Here is a 24220-nt window from a genome sequence, read left to right as displayed (position 1 = left end):
GAGTTTGCTTTTCAATGAAAATAATGCTTGTAGTGTCACCAAAATCAAGTTATAGCCTTTGTTTATCTCCCTCAGTCCACTAAAGTTCAGGGTTCACAAAAAACTCCATGACAAAGGCTCACAAGACAGAAGCTCACAGACAGAAGCTCACAGACAGAAGCTCACAGCCTTATTGGAAAAAGGGACAAAAGCTGAAAACATCCAAAAGTATATTTCCAACAAGATAATTCAAATTTATAAATTAGAATGATTTCTTCTGAGTTTAGTCTTGTTTGAATGTTTCGCTGTATAATTTATGTGTAGTCACATTGTAATGGAAAAAGGCTTAAAAGATGATAATGTAAATTTGATTATTTATATCTCAAAATAAAAATATGCTGCTTACAACTGTTGGGAGGGGTAGACCTCTGGTGAGTACTGGTGACCCCTGGTGAGTACTTGATTTGCATTTGTATGACTCACAGAAACCTCCTTTACATATGAGAGCCTGCCCTAGACCTGAGGAGAGGGGGGGAGCTCAGGGAGCACTGACACAGAGAGTCCCTACAGTTTATTGTTCTGGCCAAAGCCTCCTGCTGAGAGCCCTGAAGCTCAAGGCGCGCGGCAATATTACATGCAAGAAACTGTCGAAAAACCCACTTTTCATGCAGTGCAAGCTGAAGAAGCCAACGCAGCCCCGTGCCACAACCCCCAGGGGAGCAGGCCAATACCCATGTCAGAACATCTAGTCCCACCCCACACCCCAGGGGGGCGGGGGGGCAACCAGCAGATACAAGACCCAAACCCAGGTCCAGCCATGCATACAAACACGCACGCACACCCGCATACACATACACATTTATGCACAGATACACATACACGCACATACACACTCACCCACACAAATATTTATGCATAGATACACACACATTCACTCACCCACCCATACTCATGAAAACTGTGACAAATACACACATTCATCCATAACTACCCACCCTCTGTACATGGGGGGAGTGGAAACCAAAGGTCCTGTGTATATCGGGATGTGCTGTGAATTATAACAACTATAATGCAATTGAAAAGGAGATGCAAGTGGCCATGCTTCTCTGCACGTGGCCTCTCCAAGACCCTACATTTGTGAGTGATGAGTATTCTGTGTGTGTGTGTGTGTGTGTGTGTGTGTGTGTGTGTGTGTGTGTGTGTGTGTGTGTGTGTGTGTGTGTGTGTGTACATAGGGGTGGGGGGCATATGACCAGGAAGGAAAAAGGCAACCTGGAAGAAGAGAGCTAACTGTCCACTGGCTCAAGAGGCACCCCGACCTCCCACACCCCAGCACAGCGCAGGGGGGAGGTGAGCCCGGGGCCATGGTGACAGCATCCTGGAGCACCGCAGCACAGAGCCCCAAAGGCACAGACCGGATACCCCAACGCAGGCCAGACCAACCCACCCCACCTGGTGGCTTGAGCTATACAGATTAAACAGCTAACAGACAGCAAAACACCACTGTGCTCCAAAACAGGAACAGGAAGTGATATAATAGCAGCTACAGGCCCGTAGCCCTGACATCGCATCTAATGAAGACCCTCGAGAGGCTGGTCCTCAACCATCTGCGCCTCCGAGTGGATACTGGACTACCTCACTGACCGCCCACAGTACGTGAGGACACAGGGCTTTGTCTCTGACAGGTGAAGGAATATTATTCCATATATATCTTACATACATTTACTTCCCTGAGAAATTTGTCTGGAAAATAACATAACTGATTAAAAATACAGGAGCTTATAATATTCTGTGTAATCATGAACTTTGTGTTCTGACTGTACAATGAATCACACTGATGAAGACTAAACAATGATAGAAATGGAGACTTCGAGGTCACCCTGTTGTTGAAATTATCTGTTTTCCACATTCTGTTTTGTAAATGATGTAATCAAGACTGATATGCTGTGACTATATGACAACTGTAACTTGAATTAGAAAGTGCCAGTACTTCATGCCATCTCACACGAGTATGGTATGCAATTCTGACCCGGATTAATCTGTAAACTGTTTGGAAATGGCTTTATTAAATTTAATATATGGACGCCTTATCCTGTTTGTTTTGTGTCCATTCCTGTTCGATGAAACGAACACGCAGAAACCTAAAGGCTTAAAAAGCAACAGCACTCACACACTCTCTTATTATTTTAAATTCCTTCACAGGCTGGTCTGCAGTACGGGGGCCCCACAGGGAACTGTGCTGGCACCGTTCCTCTTCACCCTCTACACTGCAGACTTCTCCATCAACTCCCCACGCTGCCATCTGCAGAAGTTCTCTGACGACTCTGCCACAGTTGGCCTCATCACAGGTGAGGATGACTCAGAGTACAGACAGTGGACTCAGGACTTTGTGGGCTGGTGCCAGCGGAACCACCTCCTGATCAACGCCGCTAAAACCAAGGAGCTGGTGGTGGATTTCCGTAGACACAGACCCACCACACGGACACCGGTGAACATCCAGGGAGTGGACATTGAGATAGTGGACTCTTATAAGTACCTGGGTGTTCATCTGAACAATAAACTGGACTGGACTCATAACACTGATGCGCTCTACAGGAAGGGTCAGAGCAGACTCTTCCTGCTGAAAAGGCTGAGGTCTTTTGGAGTGCAGGGGGCACTCCTGAAGACCTTCTATGACTCTATAGTGGCATCAGCCATCTTCTATGCAGCAGTATGTTGGAGCAGCAGCTTGTCTACAGCTGAGAGGAAGAGGATAGACAAGCTCATCAGGAAAGCCAGCTCTGTCCTAGGATGTCCTCTCGACTCAGTGCAGGTGGTGGGAGACAGAAGAACTCTGACCAAAATAACATCACTGATGGACAAGGTCTCCCACCCCATGCATGAAACTGTTGCCGAGCTGGAGAGCTCCTTCAGTGACAGACTGCTGCATCCTAAATGCACAAAGGAGCGTTACCGCAGATCCTTCCTCCCAGCAGCTGTAAGACTGTATAACCATCACTGCTCCCAACAAAAACCACAATAACCTACACAATGTAGGATAATATATAATATACTGTAAATAGTCCAGCCTGTTAAGGTTCAACACACAGGCACATCATGTACATTGTATATAGTGTTATTATTATTAGTATTAAGGTTAATCTTCTTTGTTGATTTTATATATATATATATATATTCTTTTCTTAATAGTGTAAATTATTATATTTATATTTATAATAACTGCGGCTGCTGTTACACCCAAATTTCCCCTCTGTGGGACAATAAAGGCTGTTTCTTCTTCTTCTTCTTCTTCTTCTTCTTAATACCGCAGTGAGAGCCAACACCAAGTGTTATCAGGGTTATATTAGCATCATGAACATCACTGTTTTCATTAAACAGTTAAAGCTGACAAAGAAAGGTAATAAAGCTTTACTGGGGTTAGGCCTATAGGTTTTGTTTACCAGCTAAGAAAGAATCAAAAGAAATGAACAACAAAACTTATATTTATTTAAACCCAGACTTTAAAAAGCATTACTTATCAAAAATTCACACCATTTTAGGGCTATTTTTATTCTTCTATCAGGTGCTGCTTTTGGGGCCTTCACAGAAGTCCATTTGTCTCCCTTTTCCCCATTCCAGCATCCTCCTCTCTGCAATTTATTGTGACCAATAAATCAATGGTTTTTACTAAGAATTATTTGTGTGGCTGTGTGGGATTTGGGGAAAACTTTTCATGTTTTGCTTCAAAGCCCTAGACCGGGCACAACACTAGGTTTCTTTACAGTCCAAAAACATGAATGTGAATTTGCTTATCCTAAGTTGGCTCTGGATGTGTGGTTATATGCTTAAACTTAGAGTGCTATATGAACGTACTTTTAAAATGTGACTTAAGTTGAAGCCATAAAGCCATGAAAAAAGCTACATAGTATATATAATGCAAGTATGTAACAAGAATTCAAGTTTTTATACTGACGGAGCACTTCGCTCTCAGACTGCTGGCTTACTTGTGGTTCCTAGGATACATTTTTTTTTTTTTTTTTTTTTTTTTTTTTTTTTTTAAAGCCTGTCATGTCTGGTAGATCTTGCAAGCAGAACTGTGATCTGAATGCGTTGTTGTGCCAAACATATTTGCTATTTCAAGAGGAGCTCTATAGGTTCTCAATAGGCTCTTCTTGTTGATGTTTTAACCCTTTATTTTATTTATCTGAGTTATTTTTCCACATACTATGTAACAGCCAGAGCTGACAGGCTGAAGAAGAGGAAAATAAAGAGAAGAAAAAGGGAGAGAGAAAGGGAGCAAAAAAAAAAAAAAGGGGAAAGAGCACAAGTCTATTAATCAGATACTTCATCACTTTAACATATAAAAAAATAATATCAATACTTGCAAAAATAAATTTGTGTGTGAAAAACAAAACTAACAAAGCATGTTACGCACACCAACAATTTTGTTTAGTTGTGATTGAGTGGGCGTTTGTGTCTGTGTCATGTTTGTGTCTGTGTCATGGAACGTACTTACCAATGAGGGCAAAACGCTGCAGCTCCACCCATCAGAAGCCAGAGGCAGGTACGGAAAGCCCCCGGAACCCCAGGCCACCAGCAGCCCACCAAGAGCCAGGAAGACCCCCGGCCACTCAGTCCAAAGACAACCGCACACCTACCCCAGCCGACGGGAGAGGGTGGTCTCAGACGGAGCCCCCCCCAGTCGAGGAGCGAGGGCTCCAGGGAACCCAAGGCGATGAGAAGCCAGCCCCCCCCCAGCGGCCAGCCCCCTGCACCGGCCGGCGGCAGGGCTCCCGGGCCCACGGCACCCAAGGACCGCCCGACCCTCCACAGAGCCCCCCCCCACGCCGAAGAAGCCAACGCAGCCCCGCACCGCACCCCAAGGGGGGCAGGCCAGCACCCACGCCAGAACACCCAGCCCCACCCAGGCACCCCGAGGCACCCCCATCCCAGGGGGGTAGGGGGGAGGAGGCAACCAGCAAGGAGCGGCCAGGAGGCAAGGCACAAGGCCCAGACCCAGGTCCAGCCATACATACAAACACACCCAGACACCCGTGTACACATTTATACACAGATACTCATACATGCCCATACATACTTACCCACACACAGATATGTCATACATACACATTCACTCACCCACCCATACTCACGGAGACGGTGACAAATACACAAAGACACACATTCATCCATAGCTACCCACCCTCTGAAGGCGGGGCAAGTGGAAACCACCCCAGGGCCAACAGCGACCCCAGGACGCCACCAGCCCGGTCCCCAAGGAACCACCCGACCCCTACCCCGGGCGAGACGCAAGAAATCGGGGTGTAAGATGACCCATCCACCCCTCCTCCTCCCCAACTTGTAGGTCTATGTGTTAATGTTTGTGAGTGAATGAGGTGTATAGGGTGCAGTTAAAATTGAGGGGACAGTTATGCCACAAGCGCCAACTGTTGGTCGTCAGCGCTTGCCCACACTGCCCCCCCAAAACCCTCCATGTCTAAAGTGCAAATAAAATTTGGAGACAGACAGTGACGAGGATCCGAGTGGGGCCACCTCAGCGGCCCATCTCATCAACCTCTGAGTAACATGCCTGCCCCAAAGGTCCTATGTGTATCAGGTTGTAAGTGTGTATGTGTTGTGAGTTATAATGACTAAAGTGCAATTAAAACGGAGAGGCAAGTGGTGGTGCAGCTCTCCACGTGGCCTCTCCATCCTACATCTGTGAGTGATGTGTATTCTGTGTGTGTGTGTGTGTGTGTGTTTGTGTATGGGGAGGGGGAGGGGGGGGGCATATCACCAGGAAGAATCCTGGAAGAAGAGAGCCAGCTGTCCGCTGGCTCAATAGGCACCCCGACCTCCCACACCCCAGCACAGGGCAGGGGGAGGTGAGCCCGGGGCCGCGGTGACAGCATCCCGGAGCACTGCAGCACCCGAGGTTGGCGCCCTCGCCCCCACTGCAGAGGGCGGCCCGCTCCTCCTAGATGCCCATTCACTCAACAATAGACACAAACAGGCGACAGGACATACTGGCCTGGGCATGGAAATGCAGTGCCCAGTCCCCCCCAACCACCCCACCGCGGCCCCATCCCCCACCCCACCCCCCTGCAATGCAGGCACCCCAGGGCCCCAAAAGCGTAGACCGGACATCCCGACGTCAGGCCAACCCACCCCACCCGGCGGCGCGGCCGGGACAGCAGAGGCCCCCCCCGCGCCAGGGGGGGCCCACCGGGAGCCGGCGCGGCCCCAGTGCCGGGGCCCCAGACCCCAGCCCCCAAGCCATACAGGGAAGACCAGCCAACCGACCGAGGGCCGGCACCACCCCCCCAAGCACCCCGCCCACACCCCAGGACCGAAGGCAGCACCATCCAAGCCCCCACCACCATCAACCAGGACAGGCACACAGACATCACCAGAAGGTCGCCCCAGGACCCCAGCCTCAGGAGGCTACCAGCTACCCAGGCCCCCGGAGTCCCCCCCCACCCCCCCACAAAGCACATCAGGAGCAGAGCCCGCAGCCCACCACCCCCACTAAGTAATGGAGCTGAGCAGTGGGAACCAAAGAGAGTCAAATTCCTCCAATTTGTTTTTAGAAGAAGCAGACATTCTCTCTAAACTAACATGATCTACTAATAAATTTCTGTACTGAGTAATACATAGTTTATTTTTTGTCTTCCAGTTCATGAGGATCATCTTCTTAGCGATGCACAAGGCAGTAAGAACTATGTGTGATATATTTAACTCCATAATTAATTCACTGACATCACCTAAGATGCATAGTCTGGGGGAAGTTGGGATACGACAGCTAAACCATGTGGATAGATCTTCACAAATCCTCTGCCAAAATCTCTGAACTGGTACACAAGACCACAGAGCGTGTAGATGATTATCCTCTGAATTGCTTGTACAGTGGGTGCATATGTTTGAGTGTGTAAGGCCCATTTGGAACATCCTTTGTCCAGTGTAGTATGTTCTATGGAGAATCTTATATTGTACAAGTTGTATTTGGGGTCTTTTAGTCATTTTGAAGATATTTAAACATATTTCTGCCCATAAATTTTGATCCAGGTTGACAGAAAGATCACGCTCCCATTTTGTAATTGGGAGGGAAACTGAATCATCAGTTTTTATTAATAATTTATATAATTTTGATAACAATTTTGGGGTACAGAGGTTAAGAAATTCTGTTACCCAAGTAGGCATTTCTAGATTCAATTGATTAAGGTTAAATCTTCCCTGTAGGACGGACTTAACTTGTTGATATTCCAGAAATCTACCGTTGCCAATTCTATATTTTGATATAAGTTCTTGGAACGTGATAAAATTTCCATCTTGGGTAATATGTTCTAAGTTATTTATACCCTTATCACGCCATAACGGAAAATTCAGCATTTTCTTTTTCTGACAAATATCTGGATTGTTCCAAATGGGTGTTAGTTTACAGGGGATGAGTGAAGACTTAGTTATTTTTAAAAATTCCCACCAGGCTGTCAGAGAGGTATTTATACTAAGGACTTTATAGCAGTTATGATGTTTAATACTGGAACTAATGAAAGGTAAATCTGAGATTTTTATTTTTCCACAAAACGCCTGTTCTAGATCCAGCCATGGGTTGTCTAATGAATTGGATTTAATCCACTTTGAAATATACTGCAATCTACTGCTTAAGAAATAGTAATAAAAGTTTGGTAATTCTAGACCTCCACTGTGTTTTGGCTTTTGTAAAGTTTTTAAGCTTATTCTTGACGGTTTGTTTTTCCATAAAAATTTTGAGATGTTTGAATCTAGTGACTTAAACCAAGGAAGAGTAGGTTTATTAGGGATCAATGAAAATAGATAATTAATTTTTGGTAAAACCATCATTTTAATGGCAGCAACTCTCCCCATGAGTGATATAGGTAAACTGTTCCAACGTGTGAGATCATCCTCTATTGTTTTTAATAAGGGGATATGATTTAATCGTACCAAGTCTGAGAGCCTGGCGGAAAAATTTATGCCTAAATATCAAATATTTCCTGACTTTAGTGGGGTCCTAGAGGTTCTCTGGAAATTACAATTCAGAGGCAAAACTGTTGATTTACTCCAATTGATAGAGTAATCAGATATAGATGAGAACTTATCTATCAGTGTGATAGTCTTCAAAAGAGAGCCTTGTGAATTCCCAAGGAAAAGTAATACATCATCAGCATAAAGGCTAAGTTTATGGTCCATATTTTCAGTTTGAATCCCTTTAATATTTACATTTTGACGGATTGCTGCTGCTAGCGGCTCAATGAAAATTACAAAAAGAGAGGGAGAGAGTGGGCAGCCCTGCCTAGTGCCCCTCTGCAGACTGAAACTTTGTGAAATGAGATCATTTGTCCTAACACGCGCATTCGGAGAGCTGTGTAGTGTTCTGATCCAGTTTATAAAGGATGAACCGAATCCAAATTTTTGCAGAACTGCTAGTAAGAATTTCCAATTTACCCGATCAAATGCCTTCTCTGCATCTAAAGACACGATTGTCGTCTCTAATTTGTTAATAGAACAATAGTCTATTATATTTATCAGTCGACGTGTATTATTGGCTGAGTGCCGACCCTTGATAAAGCCTGTTTGATCTGGATGTACAATAAATGGAGTAATACTTTCTAATCTTTTGGCAAGGGCTTTGCAAATTATTTTAAGATCTACATTAATGAGAGAGATTGGCCTGTAGCTGGATGGGAGTGTGGGGTCTTTGCCTGGTTTAAGAAGCAGGCTAATGTTAGCAGAGTTTAAGGTTGGAGATAAGATGTGGTCATTCTGAATCTGAGTTACCATTCTGAAAAAAATGGGAGCTAGCTCAGACCAAAATTCTTTATAAAACTCGGCTGGAAAACCATCTGGGCCTGGGGCTTTATTATTTGGGAGATGCTGTAGGGCTTCACTAAGTTCAGACAATGAAAGAGGTAAATCCAGAGCTGCAGCCTGGCTGTCATTTAGTTTTGGTAGATTTATATTATTAAGAAATTCTTCAATTTCAGTATCAGATGGGTTAATCTGTGGTGAATATAAGGCTTCATAGAAGTCTCTGAAAGAGTTATTTATTTGTTGTGGGTCATGAGTAATAATACCAGTCGAGTCTTTAATAGAAAAAATAGCTGTTTTTTCTTTATTCAGTTTTAATTGCTTGGCCAGGAATTTTCCAGATTTATTTCCATGCTCAAAGTTTTCCAAACGCAGCCTCTGCAACATAAATTGTGTCCTTTTATCAATTATTTCATTTAGCTCCAGTTTCAGTTTCCTCAGGCTGATAATTGTATGTTCTTGTGGTGAAGCGGCATAGGCAGTTTCTAAAGATTTAATTTTTTGTTCTAATTCTAACACAAGTGCTTTTTCTTTATTTTTCCTATGCGAGCAGTAAGATATTATTTTGCCCCGCATTACTGCCTTTCCTGCTTCCCAAAGAACACATGGTGATATTCCTGGAATATCATTATATTCTAAGTATGCTGACCATTCCTTTTTGAAATAATTAATAAAATCTTCTTCTTTAAGTAATGATGTATTAAATCTCCAGTTCCTGATTGGTGGTGTGACTCTTTTCTGTGTCAGAGATATAGACACCGGTGCATGATCGCTAATAGTGATAGGGTGAATCTGAGTGTCTGTGATATCCATCATTATGGAGCTGCTAACTAAAAAGTAATCTAAGCGGGAATGAGATTTGTGTACTGGTGAGAAATAACTATAATCTCTCAAAGTAGGGTGATGTGAACGCCAAGCATCGCAAAGTCCAAAATCCTTCATGTACTGTTTAAGAATGTCTGCAGACTGCCAGTTCCTCTGACTCACTGCTGTACTGAGCCTGTCAATATCTGCATTAAGTACCAGGTTGAAGTCTCCTCCTATTACAAGTGTGGTGTCAGAGTGATCTGAGAGTGAAGTGAACAAAGCATGAAAGAAGGAGGGGTCATCAACATTTGGTCCATATATACTAGCAATACATAAATCTGTATTCTGTATAGATAAATTAAGTATTATAAATCTACCTTCAGGGTCTATTGTACTGTTGCTAATGTTAAAGTTTATCTTCTTGTTAATCAATATAGCTACACCTCTTTGTTTGGAGTTATAGCAGGCTGAGTACGTGTGAGGGAACTGTGGAGAGGAAAGAGTGAGCACAGATGTTTTGGACACGTGTCTCCTGTAGAAAAACAACAAAATTTAATGTTATGTATTCAAAACAAATATGAAAAAACAAAAAGTTTTTGTATCAAAATAACAAAAAAATGTTAAAACATTTTGGAAATGCAATCACTTGTTTATTTCTGATCATATATGAAAATAAAGGTAATCAATCTTTTAAAGGTACAGGTAAAAGTAAAGGCAATAGTAATTATTTTGGGGTCTTTTACCTTACAATATAAAGCAACTTGAGGAAACTGTTGTGATTTGGCATTATACAAATAAAACTGAATTGAACCCTGTTGAAGACCCTTTTAAATGAATTATTTCAATGGAGAGGTAACTGTCTTTACTCCTCTACTTTGTAAAGCTTCATCAGTATTTTGAGAGTTTTAGGAAATAACAAAAGAAACTGCTGCATTCAGGATGTCCCTCAAAAATTCTCAGGGTTTGTCATGAAATCAATCTTAACTGATCCTTTTGCCTTTGAAAGTAAGTCAAAGCCTGTGGCAGTTATTTCTGTGGAGCCAAACCTGATCTCCAGATTAACTTTACGGTTCATTCCCCCTGTAGTGTCATGCATGTCAACAAGAAAAGATCCAACTTTCTCTACTCCCCATTCATCTACATACATGAGATTTTTTCTTTCTGTGCAGTAAAATCTCAGGTTCATTGCCGTCTGGTCACTTTTTATTGGAAAAAGGACATGTTTTCTAGTTTCATTCCATCCCACATCTTCACCTTCCTCCACCAACTTCATGAAAATATCATTACACCATACACCATCTGCATTCACAAATTTCTTGTCTGTTCTATGCTTAGACACATCAAACCTATTAGCCACACCAAGTCCATAAGTAAAAGCACTTTTTCGAGATGCCACCAACCCTGGATTTCGTCCAAACTGAACAGCTCCATTCACAATTGCTTCCTGTGGCCTAAATGGACACACAACTTTACACCAATCCCCAAACTGATCAATAACATGATTGCGTAGAATCAGGCTTTCAGCGTAGCCCCCCACTAACAGGATGTACTGAATGCTTAGATCTCTTCTTAAGATTTCACTGAGACTGTCAGTGATGCCCTCCAGACTCTCATCAAAGAAAGACCTCAGTTTCTCTTTGGAGATTTTGATCCATCCCTCATTCCAAGAAGCTCCTTGCACTGATTCAAAGAACTTTTCTATTTTCTGCCTTTTCTGAGCCAAATCTCCGAGATTAAAGGGGCAGCTGATCTGAATGTCATCATCTACCTGTTTGAAATACATAAAATCATTCATAATTCTCTGAACCTCACTGGGATAATTTCTTTCATATTCATCCCAGACACCATCACAGAAGATTTCTCTGAGGAACTCTTTGAATTTTCTGTCCACACTTTGTCCACCCAAATCATTTCCTGAGGCCTTGTGGAGCTCCTTTAGGGCTCCTCCATCCAGGACTTCATGAACAGTGATGTCAATGGTTCCACCTAAAACACACAGAGGAAGTGATGAAAGCTGACTTCCTGCAGCAGCAGACTCATCAATACAGAACATCTATAAAAGACATTCAGAACTTTACAGTCTGTCTGTCTATGAATGTTAGCCTAAGAGTGTAACAGGGTCACATGCAGTACCTCCACAGTCCACCACCATGTACTGGGTTCCTGGAGATTGATCCAGGGCCCCTCTGCCATGGTTCTCTGTGATGAAGCCTTTAGCTGGCAGCTTCTTACACCAGACTGCAGCTGCCTCTGGTTCCAGAGCGATGATCAGGTTGTGATTAGTTCCTTCTGTGACAATTCCTGCCTGGAAGGGAAATAAAACTCTGAATCCTCTGAACATTTCAGGATTTCAGAGATCTCTAAAGAAAAAGGTGTTACCTGAGCTGCAGCTTCTCTCATGAATTGCTTTGCTGAAGGATCCCAGATGGCAGGTACAGTCAGCACCCAGATGAAGTCAGAGGCTATGAACTCCTTTTCTGTTTTAGCATTGATGGTTTTCAGTGCATCTTCCTTCAGGAACCTCAGAGCTTCCGTGAACACCTTCAAGGCATTCATTGACTTCCCATTTGCAGCTTTAATCATTACATCTCTGTTCAGTTCCTGGAAATGGTTGCAAAGGCAGGTTTATTTCATGTCTGTGGCCGGAAACATGTACCAGCCAAGATTAGCAGAATAGTAAACTGGAACAACAGTTAACATGTGACCAGCCTGTCAAATGATAACCCAATTTTTATTGAATTTAGTGGTCAGTTACACAAGTATCAAGAAATTATCAAACAATGGGTTGAAAAATATAGATTTCTAACTTTTTATGTACACTGGACATTTAAAAGCTTTTGTTTCAATTGTTTTGTTTTTTGGGTAAACTGGTGATTGAAACAAATGCCTTACTTCCCTTCCTAAGAGTTTCCCCACATATAATATAAACATTTCTACTATTTGACACAAGTACTTATCAACATTCTGTCATATTCACAAAAGAGTAGGGCACCATTCAGTGCTATGTCTACAAGTAATATATTTATAACACTTACGGTGTTATAGAGCACCATCTTGAAGTTTTCAAAGAAAAAGTGTGTCTTTGCTTCTTCTGCCAGCATGTTAAGATATACTTTTTTGGATTCATAACCAAACCTCAGAAATTCCTCGTCTTCATTGAACAGAATGCAGGTTGGAGTCTTTGGAGTCTCAGTTCCAATCTCTTTTCCCCACTGCCGCACAATGGGATCAACCAGTGTATCTTTGGATGTTACAGTGTAAGCATATCCACTGTATGCAGTACCGAAGTCTATTGCTATAATGTATGAGCCACCCATTGTAGAAACAGGTCCAACGTGTTGAAATGACAAAAATGTGAGGACGTGCCAATGAACTGCATTTATAAGTTATCTCTTGTCAAGCCCCACCCACAGTTTTATTTAATGTAGCATAAATTGCCCATAGTAAATGACTACAGGAAAATACACTGCTCAAAAAAATAAAGGGAAAACTTAAACAACACAATATAACTCCAAGTAAATCAAACTTCTGTGAAATCAAACTGTCCACTTAGGAAGCAACACTGATTCACAATCAATTTCATGTGCTGTTGTGCAAATGGAATAGACAACAGGTGGAAATTATTGGCAGTTAGCAAGACACACTCAATAAAGGAGTGGTTCTGCAGGTGGGGACCACAGACCACTTCTCAGTACCTATGCTTTATGGCTCATGTTTTGGTCACTTTTGAATGTTGGTGGTGCTTTCACACTCGTGGTAGCATGAGACTCTACAACCCACATAAGTGGCTCAGGTAGTGCAGCTCATCCAGGATGGCACATGAATGCGAACTGTGGCAAGAAGGTTTGCTGTGTCTGTCAGCGTAGTGTCCAGAGGCTGGAGGCGCTACCAGGAGACTGGCCCGTACACCAGGAGATATGGAGGAGGCCATAGGAGGGCAACAACCCAGCAGCAGGACCGCTACCTCCACCTTTGTGCAAGGAGGAACAGGAGGAGCACTGCCAGAGCCCTGCAAAATGACCTCCAGCAGGCCACAAATGTGCATGTGTCTGCAGAAACGGTTAGAAACCAGCTCCATGAGGATGGTATGAGGGCCCGACGTCCAGAGATGGGGGTTGTGCTCACAGCCCAACACCATGCAGGACGCTTGGCATTTGCCAGAGAACACCAGGATTGGCAAATTCACCACTGGCGCCCTGTGCTCTTCACAGATGAAAGCAAGTTCACACTGAGCACATGTGACAGACGTGACAGAGTCTGGAGATGCCGTGGAGAGCAATCTGCTGCCTGCAACATCCTTCACCATGACCGGTTTGGCAGTGGGTCAGTAATGGTGTGGGGTGGCATTTCTTTAGAGGGCTGCACAGCCCTCCATGTGCTCGCCAGAGGTAGCATGACTGCCATTAGGCACAGAGATGAGATCCTCAGACCCCTTGTGAGACCATTTGCTGGTGCGGTTGGCCCTGGGTTCCTCCTAATGCAGGACAATGCTAGACCTCATGTAGCTGGAGTGTGTCAGCAGTTCCTCCAAAATGAAGGCATTGAAGCTATGGACTGGCCCGCCCGTTCCCCAGACCTGAATCTGATTGAGCACATCTGGGACATCGTGTCTTGCTCCATCCACCAACCACAGGCTGTCCAGGAGTTGGCAGATGCTTTAGTCCAGGTCTGGGAGGAGATCCCTCAGGAGACCATCCGCCACCTCATCAGGAGCATGCCCAGGCATTGTAGGGAGGTCATACAGGCACGTGGAGGCCACACACAATACTGAGCCTCATTTTGACTTGTTTTAAGGACATTACATCAAAGTTGGATCAGCCTGTAGTGTGTTTTTCCACTTTAATTTTGTGTGTGACTCCAAATCCAGGCCTCCATTGGTTAATAAATTTGATTTCCATTGACAATTTTTGTGTGATTTTGTTGTCAGCACATTCAACTTTGTACAGAACAAAGTATTCAATGAGAATATTTCATTCATTCATATCTAGGTTGTGTTATTTCAGTGTTCCCTTTATTTTGTTGAGCAGTGTACTTTTTATGTTAAGTGTCTTCCCAATGTGTACTATTTCAATTCAATTTATTATTCTATTTGAATAGTGTAAAATCACAAAAAACAAATAGTCAAGGTGCTTTATATTGCAATTTAAAGACTCTATAATAAATACAGAGAAAACCCAGCACTTGGTGACAGTGGGAAGGAAAAACTCCTTTTGAACAGGAAGAAACCTCCAGCAGAACCAGGCTCAGGGAGGGGCAGTCATCTGCTGTAACCAGTTGATACTGAGGAGAGAGAGACAGGACAAAAGACATGCTGTGGAAGAGAGCCAGAGATTAATTGTAATTGATAAAATTAATTAAATTAAAGAATAAAAAAGTAAAGGAGTAGAACGATATGATGAGGCCTGATTATTTAAGATTTTGTAGGTGAGGAGAAGGATTTTAAATTCTATTCTAGATTTAACAGGGAGCCAATGAAGAGAAGCCAATATGGGAGAAATCTGCTCTCTCTTTCTAGTCCCTGTCAGTACTCTAGCTGCAGCATTTTGGATCAGCTGAAGGCTTTTCAGGGAGCTTTTAGGACAGCCTGATAATAATGAATTACAATAGTCCACCCTAGAAGTAATAAATGCATGAATTAGCTTTTCAGCATCAGTCTGAGAAAGGTTGTTTCTAATTTTAGAAATATTGCGCAAATGCAAAAAAGCGGTCCTACATATTTGTTTAATATGTGCATTGAAGGACATATCCTGGTCAAAAAATGACTCCAAGATTTCTCACAGTGTTACTGGAGGCCAAAGTAATGCCATCGAGAGTAAGTAACTGGTGTTACACCATGTTTCTAAGATTTGTGGGGCCGAGTACAAGAATTTCAATTTTATGAGTTTAGAAGCAGGAAATTAGAGGTCATCCAGGCCTTAATGTCTTTATGTCTGAGTATCATCTGCATAACAATGAAAATTTATGCAATGCTTTCTAATAATAATGCCTAAGGGAAGCATATATAATGTAAATAAAAGTGGTCCTAGCACAGAACCCTGTGGAACTTAATTAACCTTCATATGTGAAGAAGACTCCCTGTTTACATAAACAAATTGGACTCTATTAGATAAATATGATTTGAACCACTGCAGTGCAGTACCTTTAAATTTAGTTACAGCACTTTCACAAAGACTTCTACTGTAATAAAACTTATTTCTCCACTGCTGTGCAATCCATTAAAGTAAATGTAATTATTACTAAGAAATGATCAGACAGGAGGGGGCTTTCAGGGAATACTGTTAAATCTTCAGTTTCTGTGCCATATGTCGGGGCAAGATCCACAGTATGATCCTTTGTATTTTGAGTGAAGCCAATTCAGTCTCATAGATTAAATGCAGTGTTGAGGCTGTCATTTTCAGCATCTGCACTGACATTAAAATTACCCACTATAATTATTTTATCTGAACTGAGCACTAAATCGGATAAAAAGTCTGAGAAATCAGACAGAAACTCTGAGTAAGGACCAGGTGGATGATAGATAATAACAAATTAAACAGGTTTTTGATTTTCCCAATTAGGATGGACAAGACTAAGAGTCAGGCTTCAAAATAATTAAAACTTTGTCTTTGATTAATTAATAAGCTGGAATTGAAGATTGCAGCTACTCCTCCTCCTCGACCTGTGCTTCGAGCATTCTGACAGTTACTGTGACTCGGGGGTGTTGATTCATTTAAACTAACATATTCATCCTGCTGTAATCAGGTTTCTGTAAGGCAGAATAAATCAATACGTTGATCAATTATTAAATCATTTACTAATAGGGACTTGGAAGAGAGAGACCTAATGTTTAATAATCCACATTTAATTGTTTATTATTCACAAATTCAAATGCTTAGTATTTCACTCAGCTGTCTCTAGAAGACTGTGGGTGGAGCTTACAGCAAGAGAAGGGATAAATACACAGTGTCACAGTGTAGTGTAAGTCACAGTGAAAATACAGAAAGAACTACTTGAACCAGTTTCTACAATGAGTGAGTCATACATCATAGCAATAGACTTTGGCAGTGCGTACAGTGGATATGCCTTCAGTATTACACCAAGAGGGGCAGAGCCTGATCCCCATTTAAGTCAGTGGGGAAAGGAACTTGGATTGGAGAGTCCAAAGACTCCAACCTGCATTCTGTTCAATCAAGATGAAGAATTTCTCAAGTTTGGATATGAAGCTAAAACAGCATATGTCAATATGCCTGGACAAGAAGCTAGGACACACTTTTTCTTTGAATATTTCAAGATGGCACTTTATGGCACAGTAAGTAACACTATAGTCAAATCCAAGAAAAAAATATATATATTCAGGGTTGCTAGATGTTATGTTTATAAGTTTACATGAGCAGTCTTCTCAGTTTTAACTGGCACCTTATCAATCGTCTTCAGAAACTAAACAACGATGTCAGAATTGAAGCTGCAAACAGGAAATCAATGAAGGCCTTGAAGGTGTTCACAGCAGCACTAAGATATATGAAGGAACACTCACTTGAAACTATTAAAAATAACACAGAAGGGAGGAGGTTCATAGCCTCTGACTTCATCTGGGTGCTGACTGTACCTGCCATCTGGGATCCTTCAGCAAAGCAGTTCATGAGAGAAGCTGCAATTCAGGTAACACCTTTTTCTTTAGAGATCTCTGAAATTCTGAAATGTTCAGAGGATTCAGAGTTTTATTTCCCTTCCAGGCAGGAATTGTCACAGCAGGAACTGAACACAACCTTATCATCGCTCTGGAACCAGAGGCAGCCTCAGTCTGGTGTAAGAACCTGCCAGCTGAAGGCTTCATCACAGAGAACCATAGCAGAGGGGCCCTGGATCAATCTCCAGGAACCCAGTACATTGTGGCTGACTGTGGAGGTACTGCATGTGACCCTGTTACATTCTTAGACTAACATTCATCCACAGACAGGCTGTAAAGATCTGACTGTGTTTGATAGAAGTTCTGCAGTGACTAGTCTGCTGCTGCAGGAAGTCAGCTTTCATCACTTCCTCTCTGTGTTTTAGGTGGAACCATTGACATCACTGTTCATGAAGTCCTGGATGGAGGAGCCCTGAAGGAGCTCCACAAGGCCTCAGGAAATGATTTGGGTGGACAAAGTGTGGACAGAAAATTCAAAGAGTTCCTCAGAGAAATCTTCTGTGATGGTGTCTGGGATGAATATGAAGGAAAGTGTCCCAGTGAACTTCAGAAAATTATGTATGATTTTATGTATTTCAAACAGGTAGATAATGACGTTCAGTTCAGCTGCCCCTATAACCTGGGAACATTGGCTCAGAAAAGGCAGGAAATAGAAAAGTTCTTTGAATCAGTGCAAGGAGCTTCCTGGAATGAGGGATGGATCAAAATCTCCAAAGAGAAACTGAGGTCTTTCTTTGATGAGAGTCTGGAGGGCATCACTGACAGTCTCAGTGAAATCTTGAGAAGAGATCTAAGCATTCAGTACATCCTGTTAGTGGGGGGCTACGCTGGAAGCCTGATTCTACGCAATCATGTTATTGATCAGTTTGGGGATTGGTGTAATGTTGTGTGTCCATTTAGGCCACAGGAAGCAATTGTGAAAGGAGCTGTTCAGTTTGGACGAAATCCAGGGTTGGTGGCATCTCGAAAAAGTCCTTTTACTTATGGAGTGTCTGTGTCTAAGATATTTATTGAGGCTAAGCACAGGCCAGACAAGAAATATAGATCTGATGGGGGTGACCTGTGTTGTGATATTTTCATGAAGCTGGTGGAGGAAGGTGAAGATGTAGGTTGGAATGAAACCAGGGAGCACTTCTTATATGCTGCAGAAGCATTTTTGACAACTGCAAGCTTGACGTTTTATTGCTCAAAAAAAAAAAACCCATCTTATGTAGATGAGCCTGGTGTGTACAAAGTGGCATCTTTTCATGTTAAGATGCCTGACACTACAAGAGGCGTAAACCGTAAAGTTAAATTGGAAATCAAATTTGGCTCTACAGAGATAACAGCCATAGGCACTGACTTAAGTTCAGGAACAAAAGGATCAGCAAAGATTGACTTTATGACCACAGCATGAGGATGTTTCAATGGCATCTATGCAGCAGCATTCTCTGTCATTTCTTCTGAGGAACATTTAAGATACGTCATTCTTCTTTCTCCATGTTTCTGGATTTAAAAAGTCAAAATATCACAGTGTCACATTGTGTAGCTCATGCATTCACCAGCAGCTGTATTTACAATTTGAACATACAACATAACCTTAAAAATTACCAGTTAGTTCTTACACTATTAGGGTTCATTCTATAATAGGTTCACATCTGCTCTTTATGTGAGTTCTTATACCACACTTTTTCTGTTTTCTTTTGTGTATTCTCCAGAGAAAGACAATAATGGACAAATGCACTTTATTGACTAAAGAATTGGGCCACAATTCTTAGTCTTTGATTCAGTCCCATTCAGTACATGAAGTAGACCACCTAGCCATGCTGTCTGCCTTAACAAACATAGATAATGGGTCATCCAAAGAGCTTACTTAAATTCAAGCATAATGTTATAATAGGATGCCAATGTGGCAATAAGTGATTTTGTGAAATTTCTTCCTACTTTCAGGCAACTGTGTGTTGTGATTTGGTGCTATATAAATAAAACTGAATTGAAAATTGAACTGAATGTTTTTATGGTCACCTGTGAGTGGTGTTATTGTAAAGTAGAAGTAATTAGGAGCCACAGCAACTCAGCCACAAAGTGTCACGCCACATAAAGTTACGGAGCAGGGTTGTCAAGTGCATAACTCTGCAAAACTCTATGCTAACTCAAGAGCTGTAGAGCTCCAAACTTCCTTTGACATCAACATGTCAGGTAAAATAACAAGATTCTTTATGGCATGGATTTCCATGGCAGAACAGCCATGAAGATGAAGATGGCAGATTTGGAAACTGAACTGAATGTTTTTCAATTACAAAAAGCTAATGGTAAAGTTTGGTGGAAAAAAGCTGAAAGACCACATGTTTCACAATTGTGCAGAACAATGACTAGACCAACCTCCACTTGAATTCTGAGTGTAGTATATATTATTTATAAATGTGCATTCAAAGACAAGAAAAAATCATTGGAAAAGATTTGGGGACCCCTTTTCAACTGTGTGGTTTGAGACAAAATAGTTAATTTTGTCGACTTGTGTCGAATTTGTGTTGTTCCTTTTCTTCATTTTGTTGTTCATTTATTTTTATATACCTTGTGAAAAATGTTGGTTAAAAATGTCATGAACAATTTACAGCACAAGGTCATATGGGTCCATTCATGGCCTTCTCTCAATGTAATAAAGCAACCATGCTTTGTATTTCTTCTTTTTGGCTGAGATGATGAAAGTTTTGATGATCAGTTTTAAATCAGTACTAAATACGTTTTGTCACTGTAGCTCTAAGCACATGTACATGCAATTTAAAATAAATATAACATAGTTTTGCACCAAATGCAGCAGTGAGAGAAGTGGTATACATTAAAATATCTACGGACATATCATTTTATTATAATATGCCATTTTATTTATAGTTAGACCTGCCCTGGTATTAAAGAATGGAAAGTGACACTGTTTAGTTTTATAACTTATATGGTTACATTGTTCAGACTTACTGAAAATGAGTTTTGAATTAACTGAAAATAAATTACATTATACGACTGCTCTCATGATTAGTGGTATCAAAGTGACATCCTTCTAAAACCTAATTCATTTACAGTGGGTATGGAAAGTATTCAGACCCCTTTAAATTTTTCACTCTTTGTTTCATTACAGCCATTTCCTAAAATCAAAAAAGTTCATTTTATTTCTCATTAATGTACACTCAGCACCCCATCTTTACAGGAAAAAAAAAAAAAAAACAGAAATGTAGAAATTTTTGCAAATGTATTAAAAAAGAAAAACTGAAATATCACATGGTCATAAGTATTCAGACTCTTTGCTCAGTATTGAGTAGAAGCACCTTTTGAGCTAGTACAGCCATGAGTCTTCTTGGGAATGATGCAACAAGTTTTCCACACCTGGATTTGGGGATCCTCGGCCATTCTTCCTTGCAGATCCTCTCCAGTTCCTCAGGTTGGATGGTGAACGTTGGTGGACGGCCATTTTCAGGTCTCTCCAGAGATGCTCAGTTGGGTTTAGGTCAGGGCTCTGGCTGGGCCAGTCAAGAATGGTCTCAGAGTTGTCATGAAGCCACTCCTTTGTTATTTTAGCTGTGTGCTTAGGGTCATTGTCTTGTTGGAAGGTGAACCTTCGGCTCAGTCTGAGGTCCTGAGCACTCTGGAAGAGGTTTTCTTCACACATACCGCTTAGAATTAACACCAAAAAGTTCATTCTTCGTCTCATCAGACCAGAGAATCTTATTTCTCATAGTCTGGGAGTCCTTCATGTGTTTTTTGGTAAACTCTATGCAGGCTTTCATATGTCTGCACTGAGGAGAGGCTTCTGTCGGGCCACTCTGCCATAAAGCCCCGACTGGTGGAGGGCTGCAGTGATAGTTGACTTTGTGGGACTTTCTCCCATCTCCCTACTGCATCTCTGGAGCTCAGCCACAGTGATATTTGGGTTCTTCTTTACCTCTCTCACAACACTCTTTTCCGACGATTACTCAGTTTGACTGGACGGCCAGGTCTCGGAGGAGTTCTGGTCGTCCCAAACTTCTTCCATTTAAGGATTATGGAGGCCACTGTGCTCTTAGGAACCTTGAGTGCTGCACAAATTCTTTTGTAACCTTGGCCAGATCTGTGCTTTGCCACAATTCTGTCTCTGAGCTCCCTGGACAGTTCCTTCAACCTCATGATCCTCATTTGCTCTGACATGCACTGTGAGCTTTGAGGTCTTATATAGACAAGTGTGTGCCTTTCCTAATCAAGTCCAATCAGTTTAAGTAAACAGAGCTGGACTCCAATGAAGGAGTAGAACCATCTCAAGGAGGATCAGAAGAAACAGACAGCATGTGAGTTAAATATGAGTGTCACAGCAAAGGGTCTGAATACTTATGACCATGTGATATTTCAGTTTTTGTATTTTAATAAATTTGCAAAAATTTCTACATTTATGTTTGGGGTGCTGAGTGTACATTAATGAGAAATAAAATGAATGTTTTTGATTTTAGAAAATGGCTGCAATGAAACAAAGAGTGAGAAATTTAAAGGGGTCTGAATACTTTCCGTACGCACTTTAAATCTAATTTATTTGATCGGCTTTAAAAATTCTTGTACTTATCATCTACTTAAACATTTGTTTTAGACTTGAAAAATTAAAATAATAGGATTCTAAGAATATTAAAAGAACATTTTAAAGCTTTTTGTAAATAAGTTTTCTTTTAATCTTGCATACATTTGCCTTTGAAATGCTGTGGGCAAACCCTCCTTGGCAAATAATCTTCTTAGAGCCTCTGACATTGGACTACTCTCTGTGCTTGTCCTGTTGGACCTCAGTGCAGCTTTTCATAATATTGACCATAATATTTTAATACAGTGATTAGAGCATGCTATGGGTATTAAGGGTACTGCACTGCAGTGGTTTGAATCATATTTATCTAATAGACTCCAATTTGTTCATGTAAATGGGGAGTCTTCTTCACACACTAAGGTTAATTATGGTGTTCCACAGGGTTCTGTGCTAGGACCACTTCTATTTACATTATTCCCTTAGGCAGTATTATTAGAAAGCATTGCATCAATTTTCATTGTTATGCAGATGATACTCAGCTTTAAAATTCTTAAAATTCCCTTTTACCAGGAAGAAACCTCCAGCAGAACCAGGCTCAGGGAGGGGCAATCATCTGCTGCGACGTGAAATTCTTGTACTCGGCCCCAAAAATCTTAGAAACATGGTGTCAAACCAGATACTTACTCTGGATGGCATTACTTTGGCCTCCAGTAACACTGTGAGAAATCTTGAAGTCATTTTTGACCAGGATTTATCCTTCACTGCACATATTAAACAAATATGTAGGACCACTTTTTTGCATTTGTGCAATATTTCTAAAATTAGAAACATGCACATAGACAGTGCAGTGTGGTCAGTCAGGAAAACAGTGAAGGGGGGGGCGTATGCTGTAGTTACGCAAGACTTTGTGAATCTCGGTAGTATCGTCTATGGCGTCATGACTCTATCTACAAAGGTCTGAGTGATTAGCTTTTTTTTTAGCCAATTTATAACTAGACAGTCTTAAAACTAACAAATATAGGTAGTTTCTTAGCTTAACTTAAATCATTTTCAGCAGTCTGGAGGACGGTGAAGAGGAATTGGACAGTCTGCTGTGTTATATCGGCGGGTGTTTTGAGCGAGACGTTATGGGGAAATCTGACAAGACCCCGACTCCCTCCACCTGCAAGGGAACTCCGTCCACAAAAAGAAGCCTCCCTGAAGATTCCCCAGAGACAGCATCACCACCTACCACCAATATTGTGGGCATTTTGGAGTCCATAAATAACAAGCTGTCAAGCTTTGATGCCCGCTTGGCCCTTGGCACACAACATGCTGAAGATCTATGAAAGAAAAACTAATAAACATAATCAGAGATATAACAAAACATAACCAAAAGAACACAAAACACTGGCCTTACACATTCCATTAACAACTGGGACTGACAACTCAGGTAAGGTATAAAAGGCATCACAGAACATCCTCATTCTTGTCTGACATGCTTCATTTTAAAGTACAAACTGTAAATTAAAAGAGAAACTTGGCAAAGTGAACAATTGGCTTCAAAGAGATAAGTGAGTCATTTCACAAACCACTGTGACGGGAACAAAGTACTTTCCTGTTCTTCAGGTATTTGTGAACTTTGTCTCCTGATTCAAAGTTGCAGGTGTGGTTAGTCTGACATTTGATCAAGTACAACAGTGAAAAGTTTTATTTGAGTGTGCATTGTCTTATATAACTTTGGAATTCTTGAAAAAAATGTAAACATCTACACAGAGCATTATCTTGGGTAGGCTACCATTTGTCTAAGTTGTTGTCATTAACATAAAGAAGATTTAAACAAAATACCCATCCATGGATATAATCATTTTCTACATCTTATATGGGTTAGGGTTAGGGGCAGCAGTCTGAGAAGGTAACCACAAAGCCAGCGATGTGGTGGGAGTGGAGCTGGATTCGCTTATGGCAGTGTCGGAGAGGAGGATGCTGTCTAAGCTGCAGGTCATTATGGACAATGGCTCCCACCCACTCTACAACACAGTGATGGGACACAGGAGGACATTCAGTGTAAGACTCATTACACCAAAATGCACCACAGAGTGCCACAGGAGGTCATTTCTACATGTGGCCATCAGACTATATAACTCCTCCCTTAATAGGTGACACTGTGGTTCACCAGTGTCATTCATTTATCAGTATTCATTTGGTATGTGTGCCTGCAATTGTACATAAAATTGTTCCATATACATTGTACATACATTCTCCTCCGTGAATCGCCACCTTATCGTGGTGGAGGGGTTTGTGTGTCCCAGTGATCCCAGGAGCTATGTTGTCTGGGGGCTTGTCCCCCTGGTAGGGTCTCCCATGGCAAACTGGTCCTGGGTGAGGGTCCAGACAAAGAGCGGTTCAGAAGACCCTTATGAATGAAAAAACAAGGGAACAGTTTACCCTGCCCGGGATAGGGTTACCGGGGC

At 41.8% G+C, this 24220-nt stretch overlaps 2 protein-coding genes across 2 annotated transcripts; one reads left to right on the top strand and one right to left on the bottom strand.

The window, feature by feature from the left end:
• Positions 1-10537: 10537 nt before the first annotated feature.
• LOC115777995 (heat shock 70 kDa protein 12A-like) lies at positions 10538-12908 on the bottom strand. The gene is made up of 4 exons (XM_030726013.1): positions 12627-12908; positions 11971-12192; positions 11725-11896; positions 10538-11577 (listed from the first exon to the last, which is right to left on the bottom strand). The coding sequence occupies exons 1-4, from the start codon at positions 12906-12908 to the stop codon at positions 10538-10540; spliced, it is 1716 nt and encodes a 571-aa protein (XP_030581873.1).
• A 3673-nt stretch (positions 12909-16581) lies between these two features.
• LOC115778001 (heat shock 70 kDa protein 12A-like) lies at positions 16582-18653 on the top strand. The gene is made up of 4 exons (XM_030726015.1): positions 16582-16879; positions 17005-17229; positions 17304-17475; positions 17623-18653. Exons 1-4 carry the CDS (start codon positions 16598-16600, stop codon positions 18651-18653), a joined length of 1710 nt encoding a protein of 569 aa, XP_030581875.1. The 5' UTR covers positions 16582-16597.
• The last annotated feature ends 5567 nt before the right edge of the window (positions 18654-24220 follow it).

The sequence above is a fragment of the Archocentrus centrarchus genome, unplaced genomic scaffold, assembly GCF_007364275.1.
Source record: "Archocentrus centrarchus isolate MPI-CPG fArcCen1 unplaced genomic scaffold, fArcCen1 scaffold_92_ctg1, whole genome shotgun sequence".
Classification (NCBI taxonomy): Eukaryota; Metazoa; Chordata; class Actinopteri; order Cichliformes; family Cichlidae; genus Archocentrus; species Archocentrus centrarchus.
The sequence above is the reverse complement of the archived record's forward strand: the minus strand, read 5'-3'. Positions and strand labels throughout refer to the sequence as shown.

What these genes read in the sequence shown, in the direction of transcription:
- LOC115777995 (XM_030726013.1), bottom strand. Translation starts at nt 12,908, where the DNA reads ATGGGTGGCTCATACATTATAGCAATAGACTTCGGTACTGCATACAGT. An exon ending in AGATGGTGCTCTATAACACC is followed by an intron (nt 12,193 to 12,626) that starts GTAAGTGTTATA and finishes AACCATTTCCAG; the next exon opens with GAACTGAACAGAGATGTAAT. An exon ending in CATGGTGGTGGACTGTGGAG is followed by an intron (nt 11,578 to 11,724) that starts GTACTGCATGTG and finishes TGTGTGTTTTAG; the next exon opens with GTGGAACCATTGACATCACT.
- LOC115778001 (XM_030726015.1), top strand. Translation starts at nt 16,598, where the DNA reads ATGAGTGAGTCATACATCATAGCAATAGACTTTGGCAGTGCGTACAGT. An exon ending in TGAGAGAAGCTGCAATTCAG is followed by an intron (nt 17,230 to 17,303) that starts GTAACACCTTTT and finishes TTTCCCTTCCAG; the next exon opens with GCAGGAATTGTCACAGCAGG. An exon ending in CATTGTGGCTGACTGTGGAG is followed by an intron (nt 17,476 to 17,622) that starts GTACTGCATGTG and finishes TCTGTGTTTTAG; the next exon opens with GTGGAACCATTGACATCACT.